This window comes from Vanacampus margaritifer, chromosome 2 (genome assembly GCF_051991255.1).
Source record: "Vanacampus margaritifer isolate UIUO_Vmar chromosome 2, RoL_Vmar_1.0, whole genome shotgun sequence".
Lineage (NCBI taxonomy): Eukaryota > Metazoa > Chordata > Actinopteri > Syngnathiformes > Syngnathidae > Vanacampus > Vanacampus margaritifer.
In genome coordinates, this window is record NC_135433.1 from 54,193,970 (window position 1) to 54,214,308 (window position 20,339).

Genomic DNA, 20,339 nt, shown 5'->3' on the forward strand with positions numbered 1-20,339 from the left:
TAAATCAATAGTGGATTTTTTAAATGAATGAATTATTAGTTCACCACTAGATGGCACTAAATAATGTACATTATGCCTTTAAAAACAAAATGTTATCACTAGTAGTATGTGAACAAAACTGGCCAGTTATTTTTACGTGTTTTATTGGAGTTAAATTTTTTTTGTTTTTTAAATCACACAGTATTGTGTCTGTATCATACCAGGAAAAAAATCCATAAAAGTAATCACACTACTTGAGTAAAGGTTGATGCACTCAGAAATTAAGAAAGTAAAATGTTCAGAATTTCTGATGTAAAAAAAATCACTAGATTATAAATATCAATCCCCATTTTTTTCAAGCGTTAGTAGTGTAGGCTGGTGGAAAGAAAGAAGCGTGCCGGCTGGAGCGTACGCGTGCACGAGTGAGTCGCGCGGTCACGCTGTGGGGCTGCTGCTGTCACGAGCTTGATCCAGGCAGCGGGGTAAAGACTCGGAGAGTTAGAACGGGCAGAAATTCTACGATATATTTTCTTTTGTCATTTTTGTCGCGTGATAAAGACACCACGGCTACGTTTTGTATCAGTGGCTGACAACAAACTGTAACTGATGTTTTTTTGCTCAACCGGTGATGCATTGGTGCAATTGAACGCTATCGCTAGCCAGCCAGCTAGCTAGCTAGCTGTCGAGCTAGCTGTACGCTGCTTGTGACTCGAGGACAACTTATCGGCGTATTCTCGTGCGCTATTTTTATTAACGCGTTTTTGCGATCTTGACGCTCGTCTGCAATATATCAACGCCGTGTGAGGTTTTAACATAATGTACATTTCTACTGCAGCCGTTTGTCGCGTTCTTCGGATTTAATCCTCGCTCGAGAAGGATTGAATGAAATAGCTTGACATAGCCAGCGGAAACGAGCCAGTTAACGGGATACCGTTTATTTACCGTGCTTCGCCTTGATCACCGCCATCCAGCGAACCTTGCAATTAAATCATTGAGCCTTCCACACACCGAAAGCAACATCATCAGAAAACACTAAATCATAAAGTTTTTTACGATCGACTGGCGGTGCTAAGTAGCTAGCTCGTACTACACTTCCAAGTAGCCCATCGTCCACTTCATCGAAGAAGCTGACCAGCAGCGGATATTTTTTTCACTTTCAGGCGAATAAAAACCTGCAAAAATGCCGGCTGTGTCGAAAGGAGATGGAATGCGTGGATTAGCTGTTTTCATTTCGGACATAAGGAATTGTAAGTGATCTTTCTTTTTCTTTCCCCTTTTTTATTGCATGCTGTTTGGCAGCTATCCACCAAAGCAGATAAAATCGTTTGGCGTTTCTCTTGTTTTCTGGTTGTAACATGTTCCACCCCACATCTGTTTTAAGATTGTATAGTCTGGCAAATAATTGTGCGTTTTTCAGTTGCATTGTTGCAATTTGGTGTTTGTGTTACTTTTGAAATGCAGAAGAGTAGCAATCCATACATTGACCTTTCCACCTTGGTGTCATATCGTATTAGAAATACATTAACGGGTGGTTACTGTTAAATTACAGTTACAAAAAACTCGACTTTTCTACTACAGTACAGCAGTTATGTTAATGTTGCAATAATGAACTGGTTGCTAATACAACCCCAGAATGCTAACTGTTTAGTTGGATTTATTTATTTTTTGCATGAAAACACCAAACAGCCCATCACGTCTTTAGAGTAGACCAATTTGATTATTGGCGCCGATGTTCAGTATTTTGACATTTTGGCATCCACCTTTAAAAATAAAATAAAATAAATAATCTCACGGGCGATAATATAGATCATTTAAATCTGCGTTGACTTGAGGGAATCATTTATTTAAATTTTCATTTGACTTTATAAAGAGATACTGTACTGATGACCATGGGAACTCTAAGACAAGTGAAAATTTGATATTTTAGATATTTTGAAATTTTGGAAAACTTTATTTACTCTAGAAAACAACAGGGAATTATTTACGCGTTTAAGGTTTCATTTAACTTTTGAAGACATGCTGATGATACTCGTGGGAACTCCCTGAACTTTTTGTTAGAAATTTAAAACCAATATGTCTATAGTGACATTCCATGTCCCCAGAGCTAGCTGGGTCGGATACAAGCGGCCGAAATGAGTTTCCTCCGCAGGGTAGCCGGGCTCTCCCTTAGAGATAGGGTGAGAAGCTCGGACATCCGAGAGGGACTCAGCGTCGAGTCGCTGCTCCTCCACGTCGAGAGGAACCAGTTGAGGTGGCTCGGGCATCTGGTTCGGATGCCTCCTGGACGCCTCCCTGGGGAGGTGTTCCGGGCATGTCCTACCGGCAGGAGGCCCCGGGGACGACCCAGGACACGCTGGAAAGACTATGTCTCTCGGCTGTCCTGGGAACGCCCTGGGGTCCCGTCGGATGAGCTGGCTGAAGTGGCTGGGGAGAGGAAAGTCTGGGCTTCCCTGCTAAAGCTGCTGCCCCCGCGACCCGACCCCGGATAAGCTGAAGAAGACGGACGGACGGATGTCTATAGTGTAATATTACAGGGACATTCAGTGATCCCTAGCGCCATCTAGTGGTGAAAAATAGCATTAGAAACACGTAGAAGCAAGTACACTACGGTGGCTCAGAGAGACCACATTTCGCAAGCCTACCACCAATTCTTATTTTGCCTAAGAAAACGAGCATCTCTGTGAGCGACAGTGACTTGGCAGCTGTGGTGAAGCCCGGCAAGCGACGCCGAAAGACCGAGCGAGCCGGAATTAACCGGAGCAGCTAACGAGCGGCTAGCGGGAGGAGCTAGTAAAAAAAAAAAAGCTAGTAAAAGCTTGCGAGAGCAAAGCAGAAAGTGACAAGCAACGGGCCCGAATCACAGGAGTTAGTGACAACCACCTGCATGGTGTGGAAGGTAAGCTGCGGTTGACTCATTGGGTGAAACACTCAATGCAAGCACCGCCTTGGCTAACTCGCGTAGTTGTCCTTCGGGCATTCGTAGCAGCAAGATGGTGGCGAAACATGGCTGCTCTAGTAAGGTGAGACTACAGCCATGTAATATAATTAGTGATTACTAGAACTCCGATTATATAATTAAAAAAAAAAAATGTTCACGCAAAACTTTTTTTTTGTGCATAGTATTTTTTAAAATGAATAACTTATTAGTTCACCACTAGATGGCGCTAGGGATCACTAGATGAAAACATTTAGCAAATCTGAAAACTTGTTCAATAAACATTATGCTTAAAAACATTTTGACAAATTTAAGAATAGGAGTTTGCATTTTTATTTCTTATTCTTTTCCCGCAAATGTTTCCGTCTTAGTTAAAGTGACTATTGGCCTCCTTGACGACTAATAATCTGTAATGGCCCTGAAAAAAACATATTGGTCTGTTTCTATTTTAGAGTCAGCCAACTTATTTTAAACATTATAGATCCAACTGTGTGTTGAAATCATTTGTTGTTGGGGACGGGTGCAGAATTATAAATATGAGTCATTACAATATAAATTATTGGAGATTTTGCTCTGCAATTGACTGTTGAGCTCACACTCTTAGTCAGCTGGAATAGGCTCCAGCTCACTTGCGACACTTCCACTGCCGAAGACAGCTATACGTAGATAGCAAATGTGCATTGTAACTGGGAGGGGTGGCAGAAAATGAGTTTTTTTTAAGCGTATAAGCGTTATAGATTTTGACTGGATAATAATTAGAACATTTCAAACATTGAGCTTTATATTATTTATTTTAAATGCAGGTCAGCTATGTGTGAAATTTATCACTTAGTTGTCCTCATCAAAATCATTAACCCTCTTGCCAAACAGCAGTTGTATGTGGGTGGATATTGTTTTTATCATTGGAGAAAATCATATAGTATTATTTTGTACGTTAAGGTAATCTTGAGTGCTAAAAGATATTTAAGACATGAAAACTTGTTTTCAGGGAAACGTATGCAAATGAGTATTTATGAGGTTACGTTGGACTTTCTACAGTAAGTGTCTTTGGGGGGAGGGCATCTTAAATTATAGTTAGTTAATGAACTCTGTTGAAGTAAATAGATTAAAAATCTTCTTTTTTTTTACTGTTGTTAAACAGCTAACAAAAATGGTGGAATTTTTATAATCTGACAGGATTAAATTGATCAGTATTCTGAATAGATATTGGAGGAATACATATTAGTAGAATAACAGCTTGTTGCTCCTCTTCAGAATGTATGAATGGAAGTGTTTGGTTGTGGCAAAGCGCTATATTGAACTGGGTCGATGATGAAAACCAGAAGGAATGCTCAAATTGTGCGCATTTATAAGTCAATGCTCACTAAACCCATGTAGTTTGCATCTGCTTCCAACAAGGGATAAGAAAAACATATGGTTTAAGTTTCACAAGTTGCTAAATTGTTTTCCCACATAGTAGATTATATAAGTTATTTTACTCAAGAAGCAGTTACTTCTAATGAACAGTACTGTACAGAAATGTAAAGCCACTGTGAGCTTTTATCATTTGTGAGCTTTTTCACTGCAACATACCATTTCAACATCTGTACTAGGCTAGTTATAGGTACAAGGACTACACAAATAAATATAAAACAGTTCTAAAGCAAAGTTGCGATGGGTCATGGGAAAAAAATATTTTGATACGTTTTGGTGAGGCTCTACATAATAGTGAAACCCTTAGAAATATTCTGGTGCAGCCAGTCTGGCCACTAAACAGGAACTAGCTTGCGTTCAGCAAACATGGACAAACAAATTAAATTATGACAGTGACATCCCGTTTATATATGGGTGTCATAGAATTGCAAACATAAACAATTATATGAGTCCCAAGCAGGGTTATTAAAGTTTGGGAATTTTTCATTTTAGTTAGTTTTTATTTCGTTTTGAGTTTTGCTTTTTAAATTTTGTTAGTTTTATTTGGTTTTCAGGGTGGTTCTGTTAGTTTTTATTAGTTTTAGTTATTTCATAAATGCTTAGTTTTAGTTTAGTTTCAGTTAGTTTCCGTATTATTGTTATTTTTTTAAGTGTGTATTACTTGTGCGCAATATTCAAAAAACACCATGGGAGCAACGTCATCTGCAGGTGCTTTTCTATTGGTTGCTGCTAGATGACGTCATTGTTGTGTGACACACTTTCAAATGTCCTTATTCCGGTTAACATAGAAATAAATCATCCCCAAAGGCTCATGCATTAAATTCATTACCAAAGACTAAAATGAAGGGCATTTTTGCTATAATTATAGTTAGTTTTAGTTAGTTTTGTAAACATAAAATGTAGTTTCAGTTAGTTTTCGTTTTTTTAAAAGCATTTACGTTTTTATTTTAATTCATTAACGAAATAGTTTTTTGAATTTTTGTTTTTTTGTTAGTTTTAGTTAACTTAAATAACCTTGGTCCCAGGACCTTTGCACTTTATATCAGAAATATGAAATAAAAAAAACATGAATGTTTTTAGAGAGAGAACGAACAATAATAAAGGGGAAAAATGTCACCAAATGATTTTTTCATGAAAGTATCTTGTTAAAATCTTTTATTATTAATGGTCAAAAGCATCATGCTACGATGGAATAAATTCCTCTCACTGTACCACTGTTTTTCATACCACAGGTAAAAGCAAGGAAGCCGAGATCAAGCGGATCAATAAAGAGCTGGCTAACATTCGTTCCAAATTTAAAGGAGACAAAGCTCTTGATGGCTACAGCAAGAAGAAATATGTCTGCAAACTGCTCTTCATCTTCCTGCTTGGCCATGACATTGACTTCGGTCACATGGAGGCGGTGAACCTGCTGAGTTCCAACAAGTACACAGAAAAGCAGATTGTAAGTTTCCCTGAACATTTACTTTGAAACAGTGGCACCTCAAATTGACCCTCAGATTTGTTCGGATTTGGCACAAATGTTCCTGTCGGAAATAATGGAAATACAGTGGGCCCATGCGTATAGGGACCGAGCTGGCCTGCAAATGGCGAATATCCTCATATAATTTACACTTTGATGCTCATTATCAATTTATTGATTTTTTTATATACGGTATATATATTTTAAGCCCCCAAAAATTCTTGAAATGGCTAATTAGCAGTTTTCACGAAACATGGCACTCGTCATTGTGCTCATTTTTTAATTTTTTTATTTAATTGTTTTGTTTTTTCATACAAACAATTACTTTAATTATGCATTTACTACTGCATTAGCGTAAATTAATGATAGATTATGACTTGCGTAGAAATTTAGGTTACGTTGCCACTGTAGGAACAGATTTCCAGCGTAACATAAATCATTTCAAAACGTTTTCCATCATTAATGTGACCTATCACCTGGACAACTCCATTGGGAAAAAAATTAAGGGGAAAAATAAAATACATAGAATAAACCTAAAATGTGGTTGTATAAATGTGCATACTGTCAAACTAACACTTTGTAGGAGTCTTATCAGTGTGGCACATCTTAATGTATGTGTCCGTGTCCACTCTTCTGTGCAAAAATACTTGAAAATCTGGCAGATTGTGAGGGCATCTCATGTGCAGTATTCTTCTGGGGTAGCTATTCTTTTGTTGATTTGGATGTCCTTGTCTTGCTGAAAGATGCTTTTGCTAATTTAATTTCTAATGTTCTAATAGTGATTTTCTGTGTAAGATGAGGCTTCCCTCTTGGCAACCACAAATCACATGTCGCAGATGTCTGAAAAAGTTGGAAGATGGTGTCACATCTAATTTCTGCAGCTTCTTCAATGTTGCTGTTGGACTCTTGGCAGCGCCCTTGACCTGATCTCTTCTCATCATCTTCTCACTTTTTTATTTTATTTTTTAGGGACGTCCTGTTCTCCATAATATCATTGTTACTTGAACCTATTTTCTCAACTTGATGATGGCTGTTTTCACTGTGTTGCTCGGTTTATTTGATGCCTTGGAAATTATTTTGTACCCTTATCTTAAATTATACCTTTGAGATCCCTCTGATGCCTGTGCTGTAAAATGTGACTATAATAAGTGTCAGGAAAAGCCTACTAGAACAGATAACCTTCATTTAGAGTTAATCAGAGGCAAGGCAGGTGTCTGCTTGAATCCCCTTTAACATCAGTTTAGTTTCTGAACACTTCCCAATCCACAGTTATAGGAGGGTTTGCACACTTACGCAAACACATTATCTCAGCTGTTGATTTTTATTTTCATATCTAAAAGATTACAAAAAAATAAGTAATTGCAGTTAACGGTGTAAAATTTAGAAAATCTAATTTTGGAATTCTCAGCCTGGCATTTGAACATGGGCATGTAGACTTTATATTCACTGTATATATAGTAAATATGTTAACAGCCTCACATTTATACACACAATTATTTATAGTTTTGTCTTTAGTTATGTTAAACAAATATATATGATCATAACAGGTGCCACTTGAAAACCAAAAGCAAATAAATTTGAAGCCCAAGTAAATATAGCATTGTATTACTGCACTAAATCAGTGTTCTGAAGTGTAGAATTTCATGAAAGCTAGACATGACACATGACCCAACCACCCAAAAAGATGAGGTTTTTGACCATTAGTGTTGACAGAACTGGGGATCAAAGACCTTTGTGTCACTCTCCACACACACGGCTTTGTCACAGTGTGAAGCTACTTTTATAACCCACATACTGTAACCTTAACTGGCATCAGAATCTTTATTAAGTGCAAGCCAATGCTGTAGATCAGTTTCCCTCATTTCCCCTGTAGGTTGTAATGCAGCGTATCTCATCTAACATTTCCACATTGACTGTTTGGTTTTGACTGTTGTCACAGGAACAGGAAACATTGAGAAAGCAGAATTATGGAGTCGCTTGGAAGTGGTCAGTTTACTGCTGCCTCACCAAAGGCAGTCATGTTAACAGGAGAGGACTTAAATAAACTTTTATAGTTTTACATTTCACATCTGATTTGTTCACATTTTCAAATCCCTTCCAAAATAAGAGAATTGATTATTGATTAAATCCAGGCTGAAACTGTTGCTATCATAAAACCTTTATAGATGATTCAAGTTGCATTTGATTTTAACATTCATAAGAGTGTAAAAAGGAGTCAACCGCTCGGCACAAAAACAAAGCAAACTATATATAACTATATATGTATACATATATGCGTATACATATATATACATATACATTTATATGTTTATATATATGTATACATATATATGTATGTATATATACTGTATATATATGTATATATATATATATATATATATGCGTATATATGTATACTATATATTAATTTTATGTTGGCAAAAATTTGTTGGAGTGCAGTAGGGCTGCTCGATAATGAAGAAAATGTTAGTCATGATTAATGTGGGAATAATTGAAATCACGATTTTGGTACAAAACAAAATGTTTAAACACAAAAGACAAATAATAATAATGCATCATATTTATATAGCGCTTTTCTAGACACTCGCTTTACAATGGAATGGATACGTTATGCACTCAAACATTCACACTGTAGTGGCGGTAAGCTACTTAAGTAGCCACAGCTGCCCTGGGGAAGGCTGACGGAAGCGAGGCTGCCAGTGTGCGCCTACGGCCTCTCCGACCACCACCAAACATTCGCACCCTCCATAGTGTAAATAGCACTGGAGGCAAAATGTGTGAAGGGCCTTGCCCAAGGACACAACACATAACTTGGGGAGAGCGGGGATCAAACAGCTGGTTACTGAACGACCGTCTCTACACCCTGAGCCATGGCCGCCACTTAAAATATAAAAAAATAAAACACACCAAGACAAATAAAATTATTTGAAACACTAATTATGCAAGTTCCTTTTGGATGAAACTAAATTTATTATACTAGTTATTTAAAAAATTATAAAAAGTGCAAATTATTGTATAAATTTAAACAATTCAAAATTAGTATTAATCTTTTTTCTTTTTTTTACGATTATACTGATTCTGTAATTGTAGAGTGTAATAATTAAAATTGTAATTGAATTTCGATTAATTGCTCAGCCCTAAGTGCATTATATTAAATCTTGAGAATAGGTGATAATGGTGGTAATATCTCTATTGTGTTACTGTGCTGCAATCTACCGCTCAATCAGCCCCTATTTCTCCAGGGCTACTTGTTCATTTCAGTCCTGGTCAACAGCAACAGCGAACTGATCCGTCTGATTAACAATGCCATCAAAAATGACCTGTCCAGCCGCAACCCCACTTTCATGTGCCTGGCACTTCACTGTATTGCCAACGTGGGCAGTCGAGAGATGGCTGAGGCCTTTGCCAGTGAAATCCCCCGCATCTTGGTTGCTGGGTGAGTTTGACTTGTTTGAACTGTTCTCCATTTGCCACTTGAACATCCTTAAGAAGGCTACATTTCACATGATTTCCTCCCACAGTGATACGATGGACAGTGTGAAACAGTCAGCTGCCCTGTGTCTCCTGCGGCTATATAAAACCTCTCCGGACTTGGTGCTGATGGGCGAATGGACATCGCGCGTTGTGCACCTTCTCAATGACCAACACATGGTAAGAGCATTGTGGAACCAAACTTTTTGGGGTGAAACGGAACCATTCATTTGTTATGTGTCTTAAATTGATAGTAAAATGCTGTAATTTATTGGATTACATCTGAGATTCCTTCCGACTCTTATATTGCATTCTCTGTACTTATAAATACAAATGAACATACACAGAATCAAGACATGAGCTGATTGGGCTGCACACAAAAATTGCCCCGAGCGGTAGTGGCTCTGTACTTTGCTAAAGGGCACGTTGGCAGAAGTGATCTGGCTCCCCTCCAGTTAGCTGTCCCATTTTTTCAGAGTGACATGATCCATCCAGCCACCCATATCCCGACAGTATCATCTACTGTTGCCCTCTTTTATTTCATTGAAATCTAACTCACATCAGTAGTATGTGTTTCATGTTTTTTTGTTGCTGAAATCATTGCTTCTGTCATCATCAGCAACCCTAAAAGATATCCGAAGCGAGCCTTTTACCTTGTTGTTTTTATATTTGTTAGGGTGTGGTGACAGCAGCCATTTCTCTTATCACCTGTTTGAGCCAGAAGAATCCAGATGAGTTTAAGACCTGTGTTTCCCTGGCAGTGTCTCGACTGAGCAGGGTGAGTAATCAGCGTTAACTGTACCACACATGGAACTCAAGTTCTTAGAGAACAAGTTGATTGCTTCTCCGCATAGTCTAGTTCATATACGCAAGTTTGCAGTGTATGTAGGGGGAAAACATATTGAATCCGATCATAATCATATGTGCCTTAAATGGAAGATATTCATTGGATGTCTGCTTGTGACTGCAATGTAAACCCAGGGCTACTTTTCTTAAATCCTGCTGAATACTGCAACATTGCTGATAAAATGTACATATAGCAACATTTTTTAAATCTAACTATATCATCTGCAATGTAAAGCCATTAAGCCATAGCCAATTTCTCAAATGTTCTCAACCTTTATTGAGCCATGGCACATGTTTCAGATCTGAAAACATTTCATGGCAAACCACTGAGCAAAACAATTCTGGATATACAGGTTGATTATGTACCTTCTGGCTTGTAGCATTTGATTGTTTTTCCTGTTACGTGGCTGGCATAGAATAGATAAATGAAGAAAAACTTATTTTTATTAGAAAATAATTTTTTGGGGGGTCAAAATATTTGATATTGGACAATTTCTCGCTGCACACTAATGTGCCATGGCACACTGGTTGAGTATCATTGGCTTGACCTCTCACACTATGATATGATATGATATGATCAAACAGTCCTGTGCACATTGTTGGTAACGGCATCTCAACACAGTGATGCAAAAGTAGCACAAGCAAATGCAGAGGCAGAACTCCATATGAGTCAACATTTTTGAAATGCCAGAAACTTGTACTTGATGAAAACCCTTAACCCACGTTTAGTTGTGCCATGGCTGTGCACATTTCAGCAACTATTTGATTTCCAACCTCTGTACTGCAACAGTTGGATCAAGCTCGAGTTGATTGGTCATGCCTGCAAAATGGAATGCAGCCGTGACCAATTGGCCCATTGCATGTCTGGTGAATGCAATTGTGGTAAAATATTGTGCAACAAGGCTATTGCCTACTAGGACCAATCTGTTAAAATGAACACATCCGCTGTTTGGGATCTTACTAATCTTGTCCAGAGTCTTATGAGTGATGATACAGTTATGGTGGTGCCTTGACTTAGGAGTTTCCTGACCTTGGCCGATTTTTATTTTTTTCTCCTCGTTATTTATTTATTAATTTATTTTTTACTGTGACATGCCAGCAAAAATGTGAAGATACAATCGTTATATGGTTCACAACAAGCATCAGTTTGGCAGATAAATACTTCTTTAAAAAAAGAGGCCAAGTGTCAAGCTGTTTATTGGCATTCCTAACTGAAGTTTACTTTCAAACTAAAACATAAAACAAATAGAATTACGCATCTTTTTAAAGCAACTTTGCCTTATTTGAAAGTCTGCTACCTTAACATATAATGCAAAATCCCATATACATATAACATCTATCATCATTGTTGTAATATCATTTCTTTGTAATTGCAGTGTTGCGGTGAGTGAACTTGCACGTAAACTGTTTATCTATATGTGCCCTGCGATTGATGATTAGTTCATGGTGTGTCTCGCCTCCTGCCCAAAAGCCAGCTAGAACTAGCTCCATCTCAACCGCAAATAAATGTATGCTTTTGAAAACCTTCTGAGCATTATAATGTAATGCACTGACTGGCAATCAGTACTTTTCTGAAGGAAGTGTCTTGACGTTTTGTCTTGCGCTTCTTTAGATTGTCTCATCAGCATCCACCGACCTGCAAGATTACACCTACTACTTTGTCCCAGCACCGTGGCTGTCTTGTAAACTGCTGCGCCTGCTGCAATGCTATCCTCCACCTGAAGATGGTGCCGTGAAGGGCCGTCTTGTGGAGTGCTTGGAAACCATTCTCAACAAGGCACAGGAGCCACCGAAGTCAAAGAAAGTGCAGCACTCCAATGCCAAGAATGCGATCCTCTTTGAGGCTATCTCCCTTATCATCCACTATGACAGGTGAGCAGTTAGAGCCGACACTTGACGTTATCGGGGTGAAAATCAGGGATTGCAGTTTAAATTTTTCAATTAAGTTGCTGAACTATTTCTTGGCATATGTTGTGTTCCACAGTGAGCCAAACCTGCTTGTGCGAGCCTGTAACCAACTGGGTCAGTTCTTGCAGCACCGAGAGACTAACCTGCGTTACTTGGCTCTGGAAAGCATGTGTACGCTGGCCAGCTCAGAGTTTTCTCATGAAGCAGTCAAGACGCACATTGAGACGGTCATAAACGCGCTCAAGGTGATTGATCAGACACTTAATCAGTGTAAAAGTTTACACCCTTTTCAGTTTTCAACTAGTTTTAAAAATAACACTAACTGTCAGAAATATTGGGAAGTCCATTCAAACTTGATCAAGCTTACTCAACCCATCTTTAATTTTGTCACCAATTATTGGTCTTTTTGCAGACTGAGCGGGACGTTAGTGTTCGACAAAGGGCAGCAGATCTGCTGTACGCCATGTGTGATCGCAGCAATGCCAAGCAGATTGTAGCTGAGATGCTCAGCTACCTTGAGACGGCTGACTACTCCATCAGAGAGGAGATGGTATGTGAAATGGACAAAATAAGAATAAAGTCCTTTTTTTTTTTTGTATTTGCATACTGGGTACATTTCATTTGGTGATGTGTTTATGTTGCTACTTTTTTGGGGGAAAAGTACCAGACACATATGTAAGTCCATTCATCCTAGACAACGATTCAGTAGTTTCTAATAGGGCCCAATGAAAGTTTCAGACGCTGTGAAAGTACCCTAAATGCACCATTTTGCTTGTGTAGCACTAGCAAGTGTGAAACGTATGTTATTCTGGTTATTCTGTTGTCCCCTGAGCGTCCTTTAAGCTGTTTAATGACATCCCAGTTGGAGTTAACTGTAAGTATACAGTGGGTCTTATTCTTATTGTCGTGTGTTTAGTTTTAAACACAAAACATGCTTCATTTTTAAAACATCGCTAGCCTAGCGCTAATGCTAAAAGCGGTGGCAGGATCCCATTCAAATGCTAAGTTAGCATCAACTTCGGGAGTGTTTTTCCTTCAAATAACGAATCTTCACACACAAATGGTGTGGGAACACATGCCCACAGTTGAGATAACACTACGCAAAGGTACAAATTCTTCTCAATGTGTGGAAAAACGAGTTTTTAAAATAAATTCATTCACAACTTTCTTATGTACTCACTTGAAGTGTGTACGCCATGGATGCACGGCACCACACTGCCCACAAGAGGCCAAAACGCACAGGAACAGTCAGTATTTGTTCTTAGTTTTTTCAGTTGCTATTATTTTAGTTTATTCTATTCTTATTTCACCTTCTTATCGTTTTATTTTGTCATTGTCCTTTCAATTTCCATTTAAAGTTGATATTTCAAGGATTCAAAGACTTTCTTTTCATGAAATTTGTTGATAAGTTCATACTATGGACTTGTCATTCAAAGCAGAGAATCTTAATAGCGAAAGTTTGTGCGAAAGTGACACCTATTGAAAAGGAATTGGGGAGGGGGGGTCATTTTATGCATTATATATAAATAATTGGCAGATTAATCGGCAATTTTTTTCTGCCAAGTACAGTATCAGTATTGGCATAGGGCTAAAAATTGCATATCGGCCGAGCCCTAGTTTCTAATACACCGATTGGCTCATCCAATTTTTGCATGTCTAAAACAAAATCTAATTTGATTCAAAATTGGATTCATTCTGAAATGACTGAGTTGTGTGTTGTCTCTCAGGTGCTCAAAGTAGCGATCCTGGCCGAGAAGTATGCTGTGGATTACTCCTGGTACGTTGATACCATTCTCAACCTCATTCGCATAGCTGGCGATTATGTCAGTGAAGAGGTATGGTACCGTGTCATCCAGATTGTCATCAACCGGGATGATGTGCAAGGCTACGCTGCCAAGACCGTCTTTGAGGTACCACTAATTGGATCAACATTTGTGAAGATTGAAGCATACAAAAATCTATTCAATTAGTTTGTACTGACATTGGTGGTGCTCCTTATGTTGTTTTTTTTTTTCATCGATTTCATGCCCCAACTGCTAAAGACTACAAAAGCAAAAAGCACACCTGATAGAAGCCGCAACAGCTACATTTAGCCATAAAAACAAACATGTATATACGGTACAGGCATTGGCCACTTCGCTTTATTAGCTGCAAGTCGCCTCATTATAACATGGGATATTTACAAAGAGAGAGCTCACACAGATCATACAGCTGGATTTAAAAAATAATTTTGAATTACCTTCAAATAAAATCATACCGACAGAAAGTTCAGTTTTATTTTCTTCCAGGCCTTGCAAGCCCCTGCCTGTCATGAGAATATGGTGAAAGTTGGAGGCTACATTCTTGGAGAGTTTGGTAACCTCATTGCTGGTGACCCCCGTTCTAGGTACGTGTCGTTTTAGGTAACAGAATATTCAGTTGACAACATAAAAAGTAACTTGTTGTGTTCTGTCCTCTAGCCCCTTGGTCCAGTTCAACCTTCTCCACTCCAAGTTCCACCTATGCTCTGTGCCGACTCGTGCCCTGCTCTTGTCGGCCTATATCAAGTTTATCAACTTGTTCCCGGAGACCAAGGCCACCATTCAGGAGGTTCTTCGTTGCGACAGCCAGATTCGCAACTCTGATGTAGAGCTGCAGCAGCGTGCTGTGGAGTATTTGAAGCTCTCTTCTATTGCCAGCACAGATGTCTTGGTAATTCACTATTTTTTTTTATTTGGTTGTACTGTATTCATGTGTAACAACTTTCAAACTTCATTAACTCATTCACTCCCAGACATTTTCACTTAAGCAACCCCCTTCGCTCCCGTCTGTTTTACTGGATTTTGACAGATTTTGCTAGGCCCACAGAATATTGTTCTATTGCTATAAAACATGGAACCTACCAAAAGAAAGATTACAGTCTCTTCTTTCATCAGGATAAGAAAAGTATATTTGTATCTGTTTCAGATTTGCAGCAATTAGCATTAGAATAGAGCTAAATTTCATCATCAGTTTCACAAACCTGTTGAAAACAGTGTCAAAAAGAGCTTGTTGCAACATTCCTCTGGCTAATCTCTTATACTCTGCTGCCACCTGCTGGCCGTTTTTTTAATTGTAATAACTAACATTGCTTTAAGCGACCTCTTCAGGGCAGAAGCTGCATTAAAGCCTTCTGTTTGCTCTAACATAAAAAAAAAAGTGAAGGACGAAGTATTAAAAAAGGTCTTTATACGTTGCTGGGTTTAAATGAGTTAAGAAAATGTTTCAAAATGGTGCTAAACATCTTGAATGTTTTATGCTCAATGCCTGGCATTATTAGCAGTTGCACATTTATGCTTCACATTGCTAATGTACACATCTTTAATATTCCACATATTTTGTTGTGTATCTGCAACTTTAATCTTTTGGTCCACCACCTGAAAATCTATGACCGTGTTTGAGGGTAGGAACGTAAAGCCCCTCCCTGTCTCAAAACTACCACAACAAACTTGAAAAAAATAATTTCCCACGAAGGCTGAAGACTGTTACTCCCCTGCAACTGCCACCACCCCAGTTTCTCAATGAAGAGGTACTGTCCCAAACTTCCACGCAGTTTTGAAGTGATGTCAACCATCCCATAACACCCAGAGCTTTGAAATATTTGGGGTGAATCTTATACAGTATACCAATGAGTACTGTTACAAATTCTTTTTGCATTCCCAAAGTAGTTATTTTGTGTTTGTTGTCCGGATAGGCCACAGTTCTGGAGGAGATGCCTCCTTTCCCTGAGAGGGAGTCTTCCATTTTGGCTAAACTGAAGAAGAAAAAGGGGCCTGGTGCAGTGTCTGTGACAGACCTGGAGGACAGCAAACGCGAGGGCGGGGAGCTGAACGGAGGTGGCGAACGGGGACCAGACACATCAGCAATGGCTGCTTCCAATGCCGTAAGTCAACTGTCTACTGGTAAGCAGTTGTTAACTAGTTTGATCGTTTTGGCTCTCATGCAAATGTCTTTTTTCTGCCAGTCCACCCCATCACCATCAGCAGACCTTCTTGGAATCCGAGCTGGACCTCCTGTTGGCACCGCTCCAACCAGTGCCGGCAGCCTGTTGGTGGATGTGTTCTCTGAAGCGGGGCCCGCTGCATCTTCTGCTGCAGTTAATGACGACGGCTTTCTAAGGTGAAGGTCATCCGAATGAGCAGACGTGAAAACCCTTTGTGCCTGTTAAAGTACAGTTTTCTTTTGTAATCACGTTGTAGAGCAAATGTCAGCCTGTGCTGTTGTTTAGCCAATTGAAGACATTAATTGTCTGTCTAGTCTGCAACCTCCTTTCTGTGTGTTGACATAAGTAGCAAGGTTGTGGAAGGGAGTCCCAAGTTAACACAAATAGCATTTGAAAAGCTGAAAAATATCTCCTTTTATCAGTCAACAAGAAGTGTTATTCAGCATAATAATTCTAGTTGCACTGAGATTACATCAATATCTTGGATTTAAGGTGTTTTGGATGTAAACTATATGAAGAAATTGCAGCCTTGTTTCTGAAGGTTTTTAAGAGGCACTTCAAAATTGTGTCTCACATATTGGGCTTTGAAGGAAAAAAAAACTTTTAATGTCATTGGTGTTGTTTTCGTTGTATGTTGTCTGTACATTGAGACTACTTTTCAACATGTTGTGCTTGTCTGCTGGTTGACACGTTGTTGTACTCTCTTTATATTTGTCTTACGGACCTGCCAACATGGAGGAAAGTTTTTTGAATTTTTAAAGCTGTTATTCTCTTTTCATTCCAACCAAATTCTAAAGCAATCTATTAGGACTGGGCGATATGGCCTACAAATTCGTAGGGGTATTAATTTAATCCTCTGTCGGTAACGATATCTAACGATATAGACTAAATACTCTTTAATTAGTTTGCCAAAGCTAAAATGATTAAAACATATAATACAACAACAAAAACTGATGCCGTTCACCTTAACCGAATACTTCAGAATCCAGCTAGAGTCGTGAGGTTGTCAAGAGACCCGAGGAAGGATCAAAGAAAGGAAAGGAAAGGAAAGGAAAGGGAAATCCAGCACCGACCAGACATCACCTACTACCCACCGGGTTACCAACCAGAATCTTTCACCAACCCCGTAAACATCTAAATTCCAACAAATTAGGGAGACCTCAAGAGACCAAAGGAAAGACCGAGGAAAGGAAGGAAGGATAGATAGACAACTAACTTGCTATTGATTGTTGGTTACTTTAAGCAGTAAAGTGGTTCTTTTCAGAGAGACATCTGTTAAAATTCTACTGTACCCCATCACTTACCCTTTTTTATTAATTTTTTTAAACTTTAATTTAATTTAATTTATTTTTTCTCTTTTATTTTCTCTTGTATTGTTCATTCAGTAATCTTACCGATTCAACATGTCATCATCATTGCGCTCTCTCTCTCTCTCTCTTTTTTGTGTGCGTAAGAATGTTTGGATGCGGGTGTGCAAATGTGCGTGCGTGTGAGTTTGTGCTCATTAATTCACCTAAAACCTATTAAAAATCCCATACCCTTCACTTAAACCGAATACTTCAGAATCCCGATAGTCGTGAAGTTGTCAGGAGATCCGACAAGTGATCAAAGAAAAGAGAGAAAAGTCAAATTCAGCACCGACCAGACACCACCTACTATCCACAGGGTTACAAACCAGAATCATTCACCAACCCCAGAAGCATATAAATTCCAACAAATTAGAGAGACCTCAAGAGACCAAAGGAAAGACTAAAGAAAGGAAGGAAGGATAAATGAAGCAGCGTGAGATCCACAGACATCAGCCTCCACCGATTCAGCGACCAGAGGAAGAAGCAGATTGTGTTTGAATTTCGGTAGATGCTGGTGTGGTGGATCTGGCATGCATGAAAAATCTCCACCAAAGAGGGGAGCCGTCGACCCCAGCCAGGACAGGGCAAGCACCACCCCCCAGGGCTCCCCAGGCCTCCGCAGTGCCAGGGCACAACCCCCGGGCCCCGCGGGGGCCACCGGCCGGAGAGCAAACCCAGGAGCCCAGCGCGCCCCTCTCCCCAACACAACCCGCACCCTCGGCCCAACGCAGCAGAACGGGGCACGGCAGGCCCGCCAGGCACCCCACTGGCCCACAGCCCCCACTCCCGCAGGTGAGATGGAGCAGAGGGAAAGTATATCCCCCCGCTCTGATCCACCTGCTTCCCAAGAGATGTGTTGGTGAAAGTATGTGGTGCATTAAAAAAAAAGGGGGGGGGGGCATAGTGGCGAGGCGGAGGCCACATCACTTACTCTTGTGTTTCATAATAGCATAGCATCCATTATTCTTCGGTTTGTCACATGCTTAGCTCCTTGTACTCATGTAGTGATGATAATACCTGTTCTAGGTGGAGGTTATTCAGCACCATGAAAGTGAGGATTAGTCACTTTGAGGAGCAGCTCTGCACAAGGAAAGACAGTGTTTAGCCACAATTGCCATCCAGTCGCAGCTCATAGCTAGCTGGTGCAGGCAAGATATCTTAGCGCCGAGCATTTCCACCTGAGGAGCAGAGAAAGCAGGGACATATGGGTGACTGTTCATCATGGACGCATGATCTGGGGACCCTCTATATATATTTTTTAGGTATTTAGTCAGTGAGTGACGGCACGTTTTCACATAAGAGTGTGGCCATCTGTAATTTTTTTTCAGTAATATTTCAGATTAGGTGGCACTTTTTCACTTTTGCTCTTTGTATTTGCTATACAAGTTCAACAATAGGTATTAACATTCTATCAGTGCAGATAATAACAGTGAACTACATGTAAAGCGGCTGGGTTTGTTTTAGGTGGTAGACTGTCTATCAACCAAAGGGTTATGGGTTTAAGTCCCAGTTTCCACACTGCCCTGTCAGACTACTCTTGAGCAAGGTACCAACCAGTTAGTCCTGATGCATGTCATCAGCAAATGAGGTGACAGTGTAAAAACACTTTGACTTTCCTAAGTTAATCTTATTAAAGTGCAAACTGAATTGGCTTGTGTACGGCCAAAGTGTTAGTGAGAGTTCATGTCTATTCTTCTCCCTGGTTGGCAGGTTCTCTTTACTTGTCTATCCTTTTTTAACTTACTGTGTATGTGACTTGTCTTTCGTCTTTTTCTCTCTTTTCCTTCTCTCCATTTTCCTGTGTGTGTGTGTGTGTGTGTGTGTGTCTGTGTGTTTGGTTTGAATGTGTCTCTGTCCTATACCGTGATTGTGCGTTGACAGAGATCTGGAACAGCCCACCGAGACCTCTGACTCCTTATTGGTGGAGGGTTCTGGTGACTTGGAGTAAGGGCCTGTAGTAAACTACAGACTTAGCTAGAAAACCACAATTATGACACAGTCATGCAGTCATAATGGCATTCATACAGTAGTATAGTGTCGTATTGCTACTGTGAATGGGTAGCTTGCTGAACCATTCAAATTCGATTGGCGTCAAAAAACGGGAATTTGTCTAAATATAATTTTAGATAGCCCTATGGCAGTTTGTTGAGCGTTTTTATGTTGGCCATTTGCTTATTGTTCTTTGTCATATATACATATTACAGGTTATTGAAAAGAGACGGCAGTATGAACATTTTATGTAGTGCAGTGTCAAAGAAAATGCGTTAAGGAAACACAATTTAGTAATTTGATCTGGAGCACATACAGAGCCTAACAAATGTTTAAAACCAACACATTTGTCTCAGAGACCATTTGACTTGTGGAGGGGTTATAATGCGGACCTTGTCAATGTCAGTGAGTTCTATCATTTTCAACAGGTAATGGGGAATTCAGATTGAATTCACCTTTTTATACCTAATCTTGAGCTGGCACACTGCTTTTCTGGGAAATCAGAAATTAAGCAGGCCTAATATATTCAACCAGGAATGCAAGTAAATGACTATAGAATTATTTTTTTAGTCAATTAAAGGGCAAGTCACCCCCACGCCCCAAAAAAAGGAATAATTCTTGACAATAATATGTTCAATGCAGCCCCACTAGTCTAAATATGGTTTTCTGATTAATATTGTGTTAGTGAAATATGAGTTCAGCATCAAAATCCAGTCGTTCTTATCATTATGAGAAGGCGAATATTTTGCTACTTGCTGTCGACTGAAGATGACATCACAGTTGCTCAGGTCTCAAGTAACAACCAATCACAGCTCAGCTTCAGAAAACAGGTGATTGGTCATTGCCTGAACCCTGAGCAACATTGATATCATCTTCAGTCGACAGCAAGTGGCAAAATGGCCGCTCCCTGAGATGGATAAAAACGTCTGGATTTTGATGCATAACTCATATTCCTTAAATGTAATATTAATCAGAATGTCATGTTTTGACTAGTGAAGTCACATATAACATATTATTGTCAAGAAT

General features: G+C 39.4%; 1 protein-coding gene across 4 annotated transcripts in view; it reads left to right on the plus strand.

Annotated features, from left to right (window-relative positions):
- The first annotated feature begins 381 nt into the window (after positions 1–381).
- The window catches only part of ap2a1 (adaptor related protein complex 2 subunit alpha 1), a 33,445-nt gene continuing 13,487 nt past the window's right edge, over positions 382–20,339 (plus strand). For 2 of the 4 annotated variants that reach the window (XM_077556226.1, XM_077556227.1), the window contains exons 1-13: positions 414–1,226; positions 5,560–5,771; positions 9,032–9,225; positions 9,311–9,440; positions 9,937–10,038; positions 11,719–11,978; positions 12,091–12,259; positions 12,427–12,564; positions 13,742–13,924; positions 14,303–14,400; positions 14,474–14,705; positions 15,727–15,915; positions 15,997–16,151. In XM_077556226.1, coding sequence (XP_077412352.1) covers positions 1,160–1,226; positions 5,560–5,771; positions 9,032–9,225; positions 9,311–9,440; positions 9,937–10,038; positions 11,719–11,978; positions 12,091–12,259; positions 12,427–12,564; positions 13,742–13,924; positions 14,303–14,400; positions 14,474–14,705; positions 15,727–15,915; positions 15,997–16,151 — 2,129 coding nt within the window. In that variant the 5' untranslated portion in view covers positions 414–1,159. Of the gene's footprint in view, positions 1,227–5,559; positions 5,772–9,031; positions 9,226–9,310; positions 9,441–9,936; positions 10,039–11,718; positions 11,979–12,090; positions 12,260–12,426; positions 12,565–13,741; positions 13,925–14,302; positions 14,401–14,473; positions 14,706–15,726; positions 16,152–19,205; positions 19,269–20,339 lie in introns of all 4 variants that reach the window. The other 2 variants (XM_077556224.1, XM_077556225.1) reach the window with 2 other exon arrangements.